This window comes from Cyprinodon variegatus, unplaced genomic scaffold, assembly GCF_000732505.1.
Source record: "Cyprinodon variegatus isolate N-32 unplaced genomic scaffold, C_variegatus-1.0 Scaffold187, whole genome shotgun sequence".
NCBI classification, from domain to species: domain Eukaryota; kingdom Metazoa; phylum Chordata; class Actinopteri; order Cyprinodontiformes; family Cyprinodontidae; genus Cyprinodon; species Cyprinodon variegatus.
The window spans coordinates 1153390-1169979 of record NW_015150640.1 but is presented as its reverse complement, the minus strand read 5'-3'; the positions used below and the strand labels follow the sequence as shown (position 1 = coordinate 1169979).

At 39.4% G+C, this 16590-nt stretch overlaps 2 protein-coding genes across 2 annotated transcripts in view; one reads left to right on the top strand and one right to left on the bottom strand.

The window, feature by feature from the left end:
* The window catches only part of hif1a (hypoxia inducible factor 1, alpha subunit (basic helix-loop-helix transcription factor)), an 18908-nt gene extending 13574 nt beyond the window's left edge, over positions 1 to 5334 (top strand). Inside the window, exons 6-15 of the mRNA XM_015379226.1 lie at positions 1275 to 1471; positions 1627 to 1733; positions 1823 to 1970; positions 2095 to 2393; positions 2480 to 2685; positions 2758 to 2880; positions 3055 to 3311; positions 3580 to 3679; positions 3765 to 3852; positions 3925 to 5334. Of these exons, the coding sequence (XP_015234712.1) occupies positions 1275 to 1471; positions 1627 to 1733; positions 1823 to 1970; positions 2095 to 2393; positions 2480 to 2685; positions 2758 to 2880; positions 3055 to 3311; positions 3580 to 3679; positions 3765 to 3852; positions 3925 to 4088 (1689 nt within the window). The 3' untranslated portion in view covers positions 4089 to 5334. The remainder of the gene's footprint in view (positions 1 to 1274; positions 1472 to 1626; positions 1734 to 1822; positions 1971 to 2094; positions 2394 to 2479; positions 2686 to 2757; positions 2881 to 3054; positions 3312 to 3579; positions 3680 to 3764; positions 3853 to 3924) is intronic.
* Positions 5335 to 5485: 151 nt separating this feature from the next.
* LOC107087576 (serine protease HTRA2, mitochondrial-like) overlaps positions 5486 to 16590 on the bottom strand; it is a 12469-nt gene continuing 1364 nt past the window's right edge. The window contains exons 2-8 of the mRNA XM_015379227.1: positions 15197 to 15401; positions 12868 to 13062; positions 10578 to 10610; positions 9378 to 9486; positions 9205 to 9274; positions 9039 to 9134; positions 5486 to 5947 (exon numbers count right to left, since the gene is read on the bottom strand). Coding sequence (XP_015234713.1) covers positions 5782 to 5947; positions 9039 to 9134; positions 9205 to 9274; positions 9378 to 9486; positions 10578 to 10610; positions 12868 to 13062; positions 15197 to 15401 — 874 coding nt within the window. The 3' untranslated portion in view covers positions 5486 to 5781. The remainder of the gene's footprint in view (positions 5948 to 9038; positions 9135 to 9204; positions 9275 to 9377; positions 9487 to 10577; positions 10611 to 12867; positions 13063 to 15196; positions 15402 to 16590) is intronic.

Sequence of the window (16590 nt, the reverse complement as noted above, 5' to 3'; positions counted from 1 at the left end):
TTTGCTTTAAACTGTTTGGCGCTTGGAAAAATATGAATTGTAATGTTAAAAATCTAAAAAAAACTTGACAGGTTCAAAACTTAAGATAAATCACAAGACAGAAGTCAATGTCACAAATGAATAACTTTTATTTTAGAATCACGGTATGTTTATACAAGATAATACTATTAATATAATGTGACTTTTCTAGAGAATTATTATACATAGTTATTTTATACAGGGTTTCCACAGTCTTACATAATTTATGAATTCCCTGACTTTTAACTGACTCAGGATTAGTTTAGACAATAATAATAACATAACAGGTCACCAATTTAATATGTTTAGCTCTATAACATTTAAATGCACCTCTCCAATGTCTGAGAGAATGAAAATTTATGAACATTTTTTAATGCAAGACCTGCATCACTGTACAGAAGACTGCCATATGATTTTATTTACACAGTGCGCATGGCGTACAATTATGCCAATTTTCCTAATCCCTGACCGATAATTTTTAATCTAGGGTTATCAGGGTGGTGGGTGAAATGGGTGGTGGGTGTGTTACTGTACTTAAATTTTTTTGCCTTGTTGTTTTTTAGCCTGCCAAGTCGAAAAAAATTTGTCTGATTCGCGCCAGTTCCCGACAAAAATCCCGCCATCTAGCGGAAAATCTCGCCGCTTTTTTAAATCACGCGAGAATGTGTACAAAACAACAAACATGGCGCCGGCAACGCCGGCATTCCTTTTTTAAACGAATGTTGGTGATTTAAAAGTAATTTTGAGTGATAAATAACTTTTTTTTGCGATCGTTGCATTTGTCCGCCGGGCAACAATTCAAAACTACTTGCCCCGGGCGATGGTTAACATCGAGCCCTGATTTGGCTCTAATGATCACTAGGAAAACCACCAATAGCTTTATTTTAGATGAGTGTTAATGTACTCATTCTTTCTTATTATCCAGAAAAGAAGTTACTGAACTATTTTTAATAGTAGTTAAATTTTTTTAATGACTTTTTGTCCATGAGGGACAATTTAACACTAAAAGCACAATTATCGTGAAAAGAGAATACAGACAAGGATTGATTCAAAATCAATCAGTAATTAAATAAAGTTGCAAAGAAAAGTGAAGCCTGGCACTAATGAGAGCTCTATAATAGTGCTTTTTTTTTCCTGCACAAAATCCACATAATGACGCTGATTTTTGTTCTTTTTGTCTTTTAATCTTTCATTAGTTTTCTTGTTTGAAAGCTGTTATCTCTGTAGAAGTTCTGACTGAACTGTTGTTCCCGTAGGTGCTGCATTGCTCGGGTCACGTTCGTGTTCACAGCAGTGAGCAGAGCGCCGACGGCCCCAAGGAGCCACCCGTCCCCTATCTGGTCCTGATCTGTGACCCCATCCCCCACCCTTCCAACATCGAGGTCCCTCTGGACACCAAGACCTTCCTTAGCCGCCACACCATGGACATGAAGTTCACCTACTGTGACGAGAGGTTAGTTCCCATGCCGGGGAGATAGTATAGTATGTTGGCTCAGGGGGCCCTCCAATCTGACTCGCCTCAGAGCTTTTTCATTCTTGGAGAAATTGAGACACCTAGTGGTCGATGGTGGTAGTACAGTAAATTGATCCAGAACTTTTTCTCCTCAGGATCACCGAGCTCATGGGTTACGATCCAGAAGACCTGCTGAACCGTTCTGTGTATGAATACTACCATGCTCTGGACTCAGACTACCTGACAAAGACTCACCATCACCGTAAGCTCAACATCTTAAACTCATTCAAACGGTTTCTTTTTTTTTTCTGTCACATTTTTAAAGAGGATTTTTCTTTCTGTTATTCTTAGTTTTTACAAAGGGCCAGGTCACCACAGGTCAGTACCGGATGCTGGCTAAAAGAGGAGGCTTTGTGTGGGTGGAAACACAGGCTACTGTTATCTACAACAACAAGAACTCCCAGCCTCAGTGTGTTGTGTGCGTCAACTTTGTGCTCAGGTACTGTCAAGCGCTCAAAACCAGCTCCACTTTACAGAAGTTGCTCAGATACAACCGATTATGATCCAGTTGCTCATTTTAAGGGAAAACGGCTTAAAGTTTGAGGAATGTTTCTTTCCAACAGCGGGATCCAGGAGGACAAATTGATCCTGTCTTTGGAGCAGACTGAGGGCGTGGAGCCTGTGAAGGAGCAGCAGCAGGGTGAAGAAGAATCAGCAGCAGAGGCAAACGAGGCTTTGAAGGTGAAGGAAGAGGAGGAGGAGGAGAAGACTCCAGAGCTGGATGTGATAAAGCTCTTCACGGAGGTGGAGATCCAGCCGAAGGACTGTCTGTACAACCTGCTGAAAGGACACCCTGATGCCCTGACCCTGCTGGCCCCGGCAGCTGGGGACACAATCATCTCCCTGGATTTCAGCCGCCCCGGTTTGTTTTCTCCTCATGCCGTTAATATTCGACGACCTGGTTCCGCCTATAATCCAGGAAATTAAACGCTAAACGATGATTTTCAGGTGCAGAATCAGAGACCCACCTGCTGAAAGATGTCCCTCTCTACAATGACATAATGATGCCGTCCTCGGATGACAAGCTGACGCTGCCCATGTCTCCTCTGTCGCCCACTGAACCGCTGGACGCCTCCAACAGCGCATCTGAGGAGGCCAAACCTGACAGCTTTGTTCCCACCCTCCTGACTACACCACCCAACAAACCTTCAGAAGTACGATTCTGGCGTCTTAAGGTCGTCAGCGCGATGGTAACCGAGGACTGACCTGTAGCCTTTTCTCCTTAGGTCGACAATCCTCTGGGCTTTTCTTTCCCCATGGAAACAGAAATGAACTCGGACTTTAAACTCGACCTGGTGGAGAAGCTGTTTGCCGTCGACCTAGATTCCAAAACTCCCTTCAACACAGAGGTGAATATCTATTTCCTCCTAAAGACAAAAACCCAGTATGCTCTAAAAAACATACATTCTGTGGATCTTAAGTTTCTTAAAAAAAACATAAATACTAAATTGATTAAGGCCGTGAGATTTGAAGTGGAAATGTTAAAAGGCTTTGATCATGAACATCATTTTCCTCCCCATCAGGCGATGGAGGACTCAGAACTGGAGATGTTTGCACCATACATCTCCATGGAGGATGACTTCCAGCTGCCCTGCCTCTCCCCCGGAGAGCCTCTGCCTTGTGGACCAGGCAACCCCCCGGACAGCTCCCCGGTCCTCGTCCCGCTGGACGTCCGCAGCTATCCCAGCTCTCCGTTCAGCGCACCAGAGAGCCGCACGGCTTCCCCAGCTCCACCCGAGTCCGTCTGCACGCCTCCTGCTGCCACCATCACTGCAAAAAAGTAACTTTTTCTTTCTCTCTTTTGAAGCATGTTTGCATGAAAACCTTTTTAGAGCTTGATCATATACAGAAAAGAGATTTCTAGATATCGTTGCCGTTTTCTATACCATCTGTGAGGATTAACTTCTGTGGAAATATTCTCTGAATCCTAATAACTGCAGTATTTACACATTGGAAATGAGTAAAAATTGGAAATGTAGTCTTGAAATTGGGGAACTTTTCGACTATGAAGGGAACCCTGGTAACATTTGCTGTTTTTTGGACTTTAGAGCCCCGAAGCCGGAGCAGGAGATCCCTCTCAGAACTCTGGCTGTTCAGAATGTGCAGCGTAAACGAAAACTGAGCGAACTGAAGGAGATCATTGAGCAGGTGGGGCCAACAGCTCGGAACAGTCGCGTTAAAGAACAAGACGGAGCTTAAAGCTTTATTTCTGTGACATGTTTTCCGTCTCCAGGGATCTGTGACCCAAGAACCTGAGAAGGTTAAAAAGCTGAAGGCGACAGAGATGGTAGCAGCCAGGACCGTTCTCCTCCTGCCTTCAGGTAAACACCCCACCTCCATGACAGCGTAGCTGTAAAGCCGCCATCTGCTAACGCGTCTCTCCTGCTCCTCAGATTTGGCCAGCAGATTGCTTGGAACCACATCTGATGTGAGCAGCTCCCCCTTCACGCTGCCACACCTCACCAGCTACGACTGCGAGGTAAACGCCCCCCTACAGGGCCGCCAGTACCTGTTGCAGGGGGAGGAGCTGCTGCGCGCTCTGGACCACATCAACTGAGTCAGAACTTCCCTCTGGACTAGACTGGACACTACAATTACACCCCCCCCCCTCCTCGCCCTGCTAGCCCCTCCCCTCCCTACTGCCACTTATTTATGTATCTGTTGGAGTTTGACTGTAGCCCGGCTGCTGTTTGTGCACCTTATGTGATTTATTTTTTTTTTTGCAGCATTCCACAGTGACAAACAACCAGAGCAGCATCTTGGTTTTAATGTAAGGGATTCAGGCATTTTGAGAAATCAAATTTCTTCGTCTTTCTCTCTCCACCCATGGTGCCTCCAGAGGCCCCGCCCCACAGATCCTGCCCCTACTGCCAGCAGTGTATTGTAAGCTTCAGTCGCACAACTTATATTTTCTTAAAAAGAAAAAAATATTACCAGCAATATATATTAAGCCTTTTTAAAGTAGATTTAATGAAAAAAGTTTTATTTTTTTCCCCTCCTCCCATACTTGTATGTTGTAGTACTCGTACTTAACAGATGTCTTTAGTCCTAAAGTCTGAACTTGTCGTTCTAAACCTGAACTGGGTTGAATGTTCTCTCCATTTATTAGCCGTCTGTGAGCTAATTACCTTTAATTGTGTAGCAGTCCAGTACATGTCACTTTATTACTTTACTGTAAGTGTGCGTTACTGTACATATACCAGGGAAATATCAGCTTTTATCTTTTTCACTTTATTTCCCTCATGCAGGATTGGGATTACTTTTTCTTCAACATGAAAATGCTTCATGTTTTCATTTAATAGCGCCTGATGAACTTTAAGGAGTTCAAATAGATGCGATTGTGTTGTTTTTTTTTCCCTTCATCCTAGCAACAGTTGTGACCGAGAGAGTCTGGTTGCAGACCTGCACTGTCAGGACGCTTCATCGCAGAACGGTAAAATGGGGTCTCCTGCACTGTCAGGGCCGCCAAGTTTTATTCAAAGCCTTCGGGAATAGCGCACAGCAAGTCTTTGCTGCCGGATTACGGTTTATGACTGTTAAACTCAGCATAGGAGCAGTTTAAATTATACAGTAAGCAAAAAATCCTAATAGGACATCCAACCTCCATCCAAACACACTTATTTCTATGTAGCACATATGATATCTATTATTCCAGATAGGAGTTTGGTGGGGACTAAAATTGTGCATGTACATAAGTTTCCAGGATAACACTTGTTTCTGAAACAAAGCTATTTTCTTTGAAAGTCTTTAAATGAACTTCTGGGTCGAACAGTGCAGCTCTGGATCCTCGCAGTGCAGCTCTGGATCCTCGCAGTGCAGCTCTGCAGCCAGACCCCTCTCGTTGTTACCGGACAGGCTTATTTACTCAGTTAATGGTAGTTAGTTGTATTACCATTCTTCTTGCCATAGTGTTGAGTCTCTCATGCTTCGTTCTGCTGTTTAACAATAAATGGCTTTAATAAAATATGCTGTTTCAGCCTTTTATTTACAAACTAACCCACCACAGTTTATTAATTTTACAAAGAAGTAGTCAGAAAACCCAGAAATGTTTCACATCTGATGTTTCATTTTAAGAACTTATGTTGCTTAATTATGGCCATACTTTGTTTTATTTAAGCAACTGTAGACTTGTTTTGTTCCATATGAATAAAAGTATTCACATTAAACCAAAAAAAGTTGTCAGGATTCACAGTTTTCCTCTCCTGGACCATGAGGTCCTCAGTGTGTAACGGGAAGCGCCGAGGCCTGCATCACTCGATGTATTCAGGCGTAACTTGGAGCTGAAGCAGCTCGTTTCCTCTCTGCACCACCATGGTGATGCTTTTGCAGCTCCTGACAGCCTTGTAGATCTCCTCAGAGGTTTTCACCTCGACGCCGTTGATCTTCAGCACGATGTCTCCTGGCAGCATTCCAGCTCTGTAACAGGATTTCAGAGAAATATCAATTCAGTTTCTTTTTCCTAACTTTGTTTTATTTTACAGACAAGATTCATTCTTAGGGTTTCTGCTGGTTATTTTTTGAGCTCCAAGTTGATTTAATAAAAAGTTGGAACAATTCAAACCCACTTGGCCGTATATGGAAAGAAACGGCTGATTAAAATCTGATATCATTGCCATAGAGGACTACTGGCGCTCTCTTTGCAGCCGTTTTCATCCAGTAACACTGGAGGTTCTTTCAAGCATTAAGGGCTTCCTTTAAATCATCCTACAGCAACACAGCTTGACTTTAGTCTGAACTTTGACTGAATTGATTTAGTTTAATCCAGACGTCTTTTGTGACTTTCTGGATGCTTACTCCGCTCTGTTTTCTTGTGGATCATGATTCTTGCTGGAGATCCAAACCCAGGTAGATGTCCATGGTTTTGCTCCGATCTAAATAGCCATGTGTTGCTTTTTAAGACCGTTCAGCCTCTTTTATGTGGTCACCACTTGTATTTTTAAAAAAAATTCTGACTACAGTATTCCGCTCTAATTGAGGCTGGTAAAAAATTAGACAAATCTTTCTAAAGGAAAGGTTTTATGTTTTAGGAAGCACACTTTTAGCAAAAATCTGGAAGTAAATCAGGAAGTAAACAATGCATTTGTATAGAGCTGTAATGACCAGGTTCCTTTTTTCTTTAAAAGAAAATGTTTTAAGACTGTTGCAGAGGAACCAAAAAGGAAATCTCCAACTTTTGGGGACAGCAATCCAAAACACAGCTAAATATTAATGCAACTAACAGAATGTTGAGAAAAATAAAGGGAAAAAAATCTAAATATGCTATACTAAGTTTTGCGTCTTTATTCTTGCAAATCTTGATTGCAAAACAAGCGTCTGCAGATTTAAGATTTAGTAAACCAAGAGTTCTGTTAGTTTTCTTAATCTAGCCTTGGATTAACCAGAGAAAAGCTCATTGAGATTAAAGATCTGCTTTCTTAATGACCACATGGCTTTGAACACATGTTTTATTTTATCCAGATATTTCTACATCCATCCAGATCAGCAGGTTCTTAGATTAGTGATGAACAATTTAGTTTTAAATCCAGCATAACATGCTTTTATTCATCAGGAACTGTATTCATCAGGCAGCACAACATATTATTCCTAAGAAGTTAAAACCTGAGAATAAAAACTATCAATTTTCTCAAGTCAAAGAATCACTCATTCTCCTTCAAATATGTATCAAACCTCCAGAGGAGGATAGTACTGAGGTGAGAAAGACGTCCATGGATGTTTCAGGAGCTTAAGATCTTCTGGCTTGATGGCGCAGAGCTGATAAAATGGTATTGCTTGGAGAGAGCGAGTATAAATTAAGGTAATCTCACCAGTATCCACATGCAGCAGAGCTTTATGCTGGAGCTAAAAGCCGTTATGATGCTCTAACAGCAACTGGAACATGAACAGTATTTCCATTCCAGTTTCTCACCAAATAACATCTAAAAATATCAGGATAAAAATAACTGGCAGCCACGTGACACTTAAGCTCAACCATAAATCATGGACATGAGATAAACAGGTCGTGGCTGTTTGTTACAAATGCATGGAGGAAACATAAATCACTGCTGGCCAATCAGTTCTAGTAAATTAACAGCATGTTGTCCCAAATGATCTCTTCCATTCCGACTTTTCAATTTTTTTTTTTTTTTTTTTGTGACTGATAAAGCTTCTCAGATCGCTGTGATTCTAGTTAATGCTTATAAATGAGCCTCATGATTGAAAAGGTTCCCCCTGCTGTGGAAAAACCAAAAAATGGTTTTAGGCAGACTTTGCAGACGACATCAACAGGTCTGGAATAGGGGTGTAAATAATAATCGTTTTGTATCAATGCATCGATCCAACAGCCGACGATCCGATGCATTGATACGTCCGCAAGAGTATCGAATCATGTTTTTTTTTTTCCTCCGGTCTATTTTTATCCATTTGCTCATGGACGTAATTCTCCCTCCCGTGCTGAGGTGGCGCTAAACCTATTTTGCCCTCCTACCGCGCTTCCTGGTTATACTCTTACAGCAGTGTGTTGCAGTAAGCTTGACACAGACATTTTTATATTATGCTCAATATTGAAGCTACACACTGTGGGTCTAGATACGGCCGAGGCGCTGAGGAAGTGGGGGCGAGTTTAGTCCGACGACGGAGGGACAAGAAGGCCAAAAAGAGCGGAGATCCAGGTGAAAAAAGGGTCTTGCGCACCTCGCTCTTCTAGCGGGTCAAACTTCATGAGTTGTTTTCCGCAATTTCGATCATAAAAACAAAACAAGCTGGCCTCCTGTCTGCTGCACTGTCTGTGGTCAGCTAGAATTTAGTGCAGCGGAGCGTCTCTCAAGGGGGCGGGGACGTCGACACTCTGGAACCGAGGTATTTAATTGCACTGATTATGTGCAGTATTTTTGTAGTATTTTTTGATGCAACTTTTCTACTTCTGTTATTTTAAAAAAAGCATAAGGATATTACAGCTTTCATTGATTTATTTCAAACTTGAAACTTTGTTTAGCCTGTAAGGAGTAAAAAAAAAAATGAACCGATTAATCGAATCGCATCGTGGTGTATTCTTGAGTATAGAAAATAATCGAATCGTTGGGTCAGGAAATCGATACTGAATCGAATCGCCATGATGGATGTGATTTACACCCCTAGTCTGGAAGAAGAAAACTCAGAAGAAACCTTTTGGCCAATCTGTGATTTTCTTTTAGTTTGATGTTTTCAGCAGATTTTATTGCTATATTTAAGAGAAAATTCTGAAGACAATGCTGGGACATCACAGCCATTAATAATCAGGTCCATTCAGAAGGGAAACCATTTAAAATTACGTTCAGGGCGCCGTTACCCACTCTGAGACACTTATTTTAGTCCTACACTGTGCTAAAAGTAAAGGGAGACACTTGATAAATAACTTTTAAATCCAGCTTTTAACTCTTAGAAGGAATCTTTGGACTAAATCTAGGATTATTTTTTTTTACTTTCTTCATGGGAAGATAACCGTTCCCCCTAAAAATGACCATAAATGTCTGAATGTGGTGACAGTAGTTACCTGCTGGCTGGTGACCCTGTGATGACTCTGTGGATCAGAATACCGTGACTAACGCTGGGGAAGGACTGGTCCCTCATCTTCAGCTCAGCTATGATGCTGAAAAACAGATGATTTTAGCCAAATGCAGGTGTCCACTACTGCAGGATGTTCATAACGATGCTTTTACCTCGGTGTCAGCGTCAGCATCATGACTCCGATGTACCGAGGCCTGGTTCCAGAGTCGTCTAATCTGGAAGCTGGGAGGAAGAAGGATGCGTTAAAAAAAATCTATTTCCCTTTTTAGTTTTATACAGACACAGTTTCCGAGGGAGGCGTGGGGCTCCTGATTCTCATTCTTACTTTTTCTTCTCGATGCTTGATCAAGGAATAGTTTCACGCGATCAGATGGGATAGCGAACGAGATCCCTGCAGTGACCTTCATGGTGTTAATGCCGATAACTTCTCCATCCTGGGAAAAAAGGCAAGACATTTAGGTTGATATTGACCTGAAACGTAAGGGGGTTAAAGGTGTACGCTGTAATCTAACAAAACTGAAACATCTAAAATACAAGAGAATCCTTCACTTTTAGATCCTGATCCATTGAATATTACTTTAAACATTTGATCCATTAGCACCTCCGTTTGCCGTCAAAGGTTTAAATTAACTATAACAGAAGGTAAAATATTGTAGGGCTGCAACTAACGATTATTTTGCAAATCGAATAATCTGTTGATTATTTTTTCTGATTATTCCATTAATAATCAGATAGTCAAAGGTTCCTCGAAGATTTTTTTATGAAATTAAACCAGGTGAAAGTAAAACTTTCCACTTGAGGAGTTCTGGATAGAGCAGATTGACTGAAGAAAAGGTTTTTTTTTTTATCGTGTAAATGAAAAATATGTATGTTGTTTACAATTTTAAGATCATTACTGCTCTAAGTGGGTAGCTCTGACAGTTAAAAGCATATTCTAGAGTCTCTATACTCCAGTTAACAATTACTCGATTACTAAAGTCGATGATTATTTCAGTAATCAATTAATTGTTTCAGCCCTAAAATATTCACAATATTATTCGATTTTTTTATTGCAGTTAGCCGACGTTTAAGGACGTAATATAAAAACGGCCTTTATCTCTTACAGATGATGAAAAGCTTTTGGTCTAATATCGGCCCAGGCTGAGTTTTGCAGATGAAAATCAGCTGAATACTGTTTGACACCAGCAGTAACCAGATTTCGTTCTAATGTGAGGCACTGCGCTTTGAATTTTCATCATCTGTACGCCATAAAAATCAAAGGTACAAGAAATAAAGGTCCTTTATGTGTTAGAAATCTTTTATAATAAACAAGTTTCACTCTGATAGAAAATACTGAATTGTTTTCTTTGAAGATGTACCTGGAATCACTTAGCACGCGTTTATCTGTGTCCGTTTAGTGTCACAGCAAAGCATTTAAACAAACAAAACCAGAATTGATGATCTGATTCCAGAAATCCTCGATTCTGATGCGTCGCTGAGAATGCAGCTCACCTAGAACGGCGTCTAAACACAAACTGTGACTCACCAGATTTATTAAAGGACCTCCAGAATTTCCAAACTAAAAGGAAAACAGAAGAATGAGTCAGACGTGGCATGAAGCGACCATCATACAGCAGAAATGTAAGTCACAGGAAACCTGTGGGATTTAGAAACCTGTGAGTTTTTTCTTCAAACTAAAAGAGATCAGACCTTTATGTGTGCATGCAGAGATAAAGGTCAGATAACGCTTTGATGTGCTAAAAATGAAAAAAAGGTGCAGTGGAATAAGTTTAACAGTGGAATAAACGGATAAAGGTTAATATTTTACTCTCATAAACAAATCAGCACAAACATATTAAATACCTCAAAATAAAAAACATTTTTTCTTTCTCATTTTCCGTCTGTTTATAATGTAAGCTAAAATATAATTTTATTTCTCACTGTGCCGAATCTCCTAACCAGATGTTGCATCAGCTTTACAGAATTTTTACTAAAGATGTTTAAAAAAAGTCATATATTTTATCTCTAACCATTAACTTACTTCTTTAATAATAGTTAAACTGCCCCAAGATTTTATGTTCATTCATTTCAGTTAATATCCTTTCATATAAACACTCTGAAATCAATATATTTTTCGATCAACATTAAGAAAAGATTGATTTAAAAACTATGAAAATATTAGAACCAGGTTTATTTACTTTCTGCTTCCACAAAAAGCAAAATAAATTCATTTCAAAATGATATTTCATGTTTACCCTTTTTGCACAAAAGATTTTACATAAATACCAATTAATGTGAATTTTTTTTAATAATAATTAAGCCAACAGAACATCTTTTTTTTTTTTTTTTTTAACATTGGGTGCTTTTAGTGTAAAGAATGTATTTCTCTTTTGAATTTTAATAAACAAAGGTTTGAATGCTACAAGGACATAAAGAAACAAACTATGGTAAAATAAATTTAATCCTCCTGAGGAGATATTTTATTCATAAGTGCCATTTTTTTTTAGAAATCCCTGGTTTAATCTTGATGAGTGAAATACATTTAGAGGAAAGTTTCACGGCTTAAACGGTCCAAAAGCCTAAGTAGCGTCACAATATATCAATACATTCATATATAAAAGATCTCTTGCAAATCTAATGACAGTTTAATCCTGATGTTGCTCTTGCTATCACATTTGTATTATTATTTTTTATTATTATCTGTTATCTGTTTTTCCAATGTTTCTGTGATACATACTCTGCCCGCCGGGCAATGATCGCAAAAAAAAATTATTTATCACTCAAAATTACTTTCAAATCACTGACATTCGATGAAAACGACCCAGAAGTGTTGCCGGCGCCATTTTTGTTGTTTTGTACACATTCTCGCTTGATTTGAAAAAGCTGTCTGGTTTTCCGCTAGTTGGTGTGATTTTTGTCCACCTAGCGGTAATTTTGATGTAGTTACCAAAACGACAAACAAGCTAGAAAGCGCTATCATATGGCAGTCTTCTGTACAGTGATGCAGGTCATACATTAAAAAATGTTCATTAAATGTTTTTCTCTCAGACATTGGAGAGGTGCGTTTAAATGTTATAGAGCTAAACATGTTAAATTGGTGACCTGTTATGTTATTATTATTGTCTTGTTGCTGCATTTATTTGTCAGGGAAAACTAATCCTGAGTCAGTTAAAAGTCAGGGAATTCTGAAATTATGTAAGAACGTGGAAACCCTGTATAAAATAACTATGTATAATGATTCTCTAGAAAAGTCACATTATATTAATAGTATTATCTTCTATAAACATACCGTGACTCTAAAATAAAAGTTATTCATTTGTGACATTGACTTCTGTCTTGTGATTTATCTTAAGTTTTTAACCTGTCAGGTTTTAACATTACAATTTATATTTTTCCAAGCACACAACAGTTTAAAGCAAAGTTTAGTTTAAAAAGAATGTGCAGGAAGGATTGAAAAGCATGTTAACACGGTAATGTAGGCTGGAGTTCATTATCTGACGCATGCATATACACACCAGGAACCTGGAAACTTAGAAAATACTGAATTACAAAAAACATTTAAAAAACAAACATGTTTCATTGATATATATACAAAAATGAATATTAGGAACTATATTTATCAAACATTATACTGGGCAAGTAAAAATTGTTGCTGGGCAAATTAAATGTGAAAGTCAAGTGGTAAAAATCCTTAACGTCAACCCCTGGACATGCAAATGTACATAAGTGAACGTTTTGTCTCAGACTGGGTTTCTATCTATTCCAATCCAATGGTCGCATAGACAATCAAACAAATGAAAGAAAACATGAAGAGAATGAATAATAAATGTTCTCACATCGATGGCTGCGTCTGTCTGAATGTAGTCAATGTTGGAGTTGGACAGGCCCAGCTCTTTGCTTCCTCTCTGCGCTGAGCTGACGATCCCAGAGGTGATGGTGTTCCGCAGCGCAAACGGACTTCCCATGGCGACCACGAACTCCCCCTGGCGAACGTCTGACGACTGACCCAGCCGGAGCGTGGGTAAAGGTTTCTGCATGAGATGAGCAGAACACGGATTTATCTTCCTTTAGAAATAAGCACATCTCCAATGTTTTTCCTCTAACCTGATTAACTGTTTTATCCCAGTTCAATTATTCCCCGAGAATGATGGATTTCTTTTTTAACGATTTTATCATGAACTCATTTGTCTGCGTGTGCGAGTGCGTATGGAGAGAATGTTGTTCCATTATTGTTGCAAGCAGAGAACAGGTTTAATGAGTAGAAATGTGAAAAAAATGCAATCCAGAAATAAAGCTTACATTTAAAAAGGCTTTGAGAGTCACTTTCATGTTTTCTTAGTTTATTTCAAATGATTTTTTTTTTTCATTTTTTCAAACTTTGTTTAATAACTTTATTTTAAACTATATTTCATATTTCTCAGTTTCAGACTGAGTTTTACAAATTGCATTATTTTCCGGGTGTGTTTCACAGATCACATTCTCTTCACTTCAAGTCCTGTAGAAATGCAGCATCTAGATGCACATTCCAACCAATAAAAATGTTGTTGCTAGCTTCCTTGCAGACCATTAGAAATGAAAACGTCTTCGCTCCTCACTACAGTAGAAAGTCCTCCCTGGAAAAACAGCGAATGTGATCTTCTGAACACAATTTAAAAAGAATTCTTAAAACTCAATGTGAAAAACAGAAATTTGAAGGAAAATAAAATGGGAAAAAATGTAAATAGAAAATAGCATAGCTAATCTTTATTTTTGTGATTATAAGCATTTTCAAAGTTTAACTTCTGGGTAGCATTCTTTTTAATTCCATTTATAAAATATTGGTTTGTGTTTTTCCAACAATAATGGGACAAACTTTATTCCATAGTTTATGGTTTTCATGTGTTGAATCAGGCTGCATTTAAAATGCTTTAAAAAGTTTTTTTTCCCCTGATCTATTTTACAGAGTGGGCTTTAGTCTCTCCAGTCTTATAGATCATCGAACAGAAATAGAAACAGATTTTCCTGAATCATCACCTCCATAATATCTGTTGAATCCTGGAGTCACAGCCCTTCTTCAAACTTTACAAACAGAACAGAGCCGTGATAGATGACCGCTTTACTTTTGGCAGGTCTAATTTTTTAATCTAAAGCCAGGCTGAGGTTTTAGAAGCACAGATGAATGTTTTCAGCAGCTACATTTAGAGAGACACCTAGAATTGGATTGAAGGCCTGATCAGATCAAAAATGTTTCATGTAAACATGTCAGACTGAAGCTCCTAATTTGATTTGTTCTGCTTTTCATTCCTATTAAGAGAAGTGTTTTTTTTTCCAGTCGACATTCCGAATGGTGTCCTTCTATACACCCATTTGGATCTTTGGAGTAAAATCATTTCCTATGCACCATGTGCAACATTAGTGTGACGTTTTTGTCTTCTAACCTTCATCCACTGCGTCCTGCTCCTCCTTGGAGGAGGAGGTGGCTCTAAATGTGTGGATGAACATCCTAACCTGCCCTCTAACCCTTTAGCAAAGGAGCGTTAGCAGGAGGTACCGCTGAACTAAAATGGCCACCAAAAACAAAAGTATGATGCAAAAAAAGGTCCATAGTGGAAAAAACATATGAACAGACATGATTGAAGAAGTGATGAAAAATAAATGTTTGTAAAGTGGAGGATGAGCGGACAAGTATGGGTTAGTTTATAAAACAGGCAGCTTCTTTATCTGCTACTAAAGTGTTTTCAGAAAACTAAACAGTTCTGAAAATGTTTAAATGATTTAATCTGATGGAACACTTGGTGCATATTCGCACATCATGATCGGATCCTTTATTTAGTGTCTATGTAAACTGAGACTGAATTTCGATCAACCACAAGATTTAGATCGAGTCAGAGAAGTGCTGCACATGTAAACGTAGCTGGTGAGACGCCAGAAGAAAAAGCTGGAGCAGTTTAGTGTGACTGTTTGAAACACAGAGTAAAAAGGCTGTCCCCTCCCCTATCTGTTGCTGCACACTGCTGACCAGCTGGCTGAAAAACGGCTTTTATTTTGGTTCCCTTTGATTAAGAGGACAGACGGTTTTACCTTTTAAAGCACAAAAGTCCTCAGTTTGTTCACTTCAAAGCTTTGCTGCTGTTAGTCCAATCTGACTTTACATGAACCTGCCTCCTGTTTTCATTCCTTCCTTACGTTTGAATTGATTTTGATTGTGGCTATATCCGCCCCAGGGTCAACGTCCTGGACCGTGGCGTTGTACGTCTCGCCGTTGGTGAGCTTTACTCGGACGCCTCTCCTGTTGGCCACAACGTGGGCGTTGGTGACGATGAGGCCGTCGCTGCTGATGATGAACCCGGAGCCGTTTGACACGGGGACTTCTCGCCCTGAGAACGCATGTCTGGAAAACAGGAGAAGAAGCTTTCAGCTGTTTTTGGGCTCAGAGTTTTTATCTCCTAAATGTGAGATAAAATGATTCACATGTTTCCAAATTGAAATCTATTCAAAAAATGTATCTTCTATAGTAATGTTTGAATTAAACACATAGCGGATAATGCTTCATCCTGAACCACCTCCAACACCCAGAGGCAGACAGCAGGATCTTCAGCCCAGCTTTAAAAACCAGACATCCTCCATCAGAAGCTCAGATCACTCTTATTGTTGACATATGGCAGTTTTTCCTTTCTTAGTTATTCTTTTAATTTATAACTGTGTTTTATACCAATAAAGAATAAATTTCCACTTTAGACAAAAGAAATTTAAACTTCGTTCTCATCTTTTCACCTTAAACAGCTCAAATAAATAAAGAAGGAAGGGCCAGAGCCGCCGCCGCCTCCTCCTGAGGAGGCCGAGGTCCTTCTAAAAACGTTCTATGACTCTGCGTTGGCCTCAGCCCTCCTCATTTGCAGGAGCCCAGACAGCATGGATCAGAATGGAACAAGCTGGTGAGGAAGTGGCTGAGGGGAGGGTGTTGTCCAGCTTACATCCATCATGGTCACCCCCTGCACCAGACTGTAGAGGAGCTGCGCAGCTCCTTTAGTAACAGACTAATACACGCCCTGTGTAAAAAAGATTGCTACCGCAGGTCATTCATCCCATCAGCCATCAGACTTTAAAATGCCACTGCACTATAACCTGGTGTAATAACACTGCAATGACATATACTATTTATCTATTTAACCAACCAGAAACCACACTTTACCTGCCAACACTTTACTGTACATAAGATACTGTATATGTAAGTCACCTTAAATCTCTCCATTTTTTACCATCTACTCTATATAAATATGGATGCACTGTGTATACTTCATGCACCTTTTCCTCCTTTCTGTTTGTTAATTGTGCCGAAGTCACAAGTGAATTTCTCCATTGTGAGATCAATCAAGTTCTATTATATTCCTTAGAGCTATCTTTATAGTTATGCTGCTATAGGCTTAGACTTCTGGAGGACATAGGGACCCCTATTTCATCATTCTCTCTCTATTCTCCCACTCTGCAGAATCTGTTAGTTCAATCTCTAATTTTATGCTCTCTCTGCTGTTTCTCACAGTAGCCTTATCGGGGTCTGTATCATTAATGGTTTGTCTGTT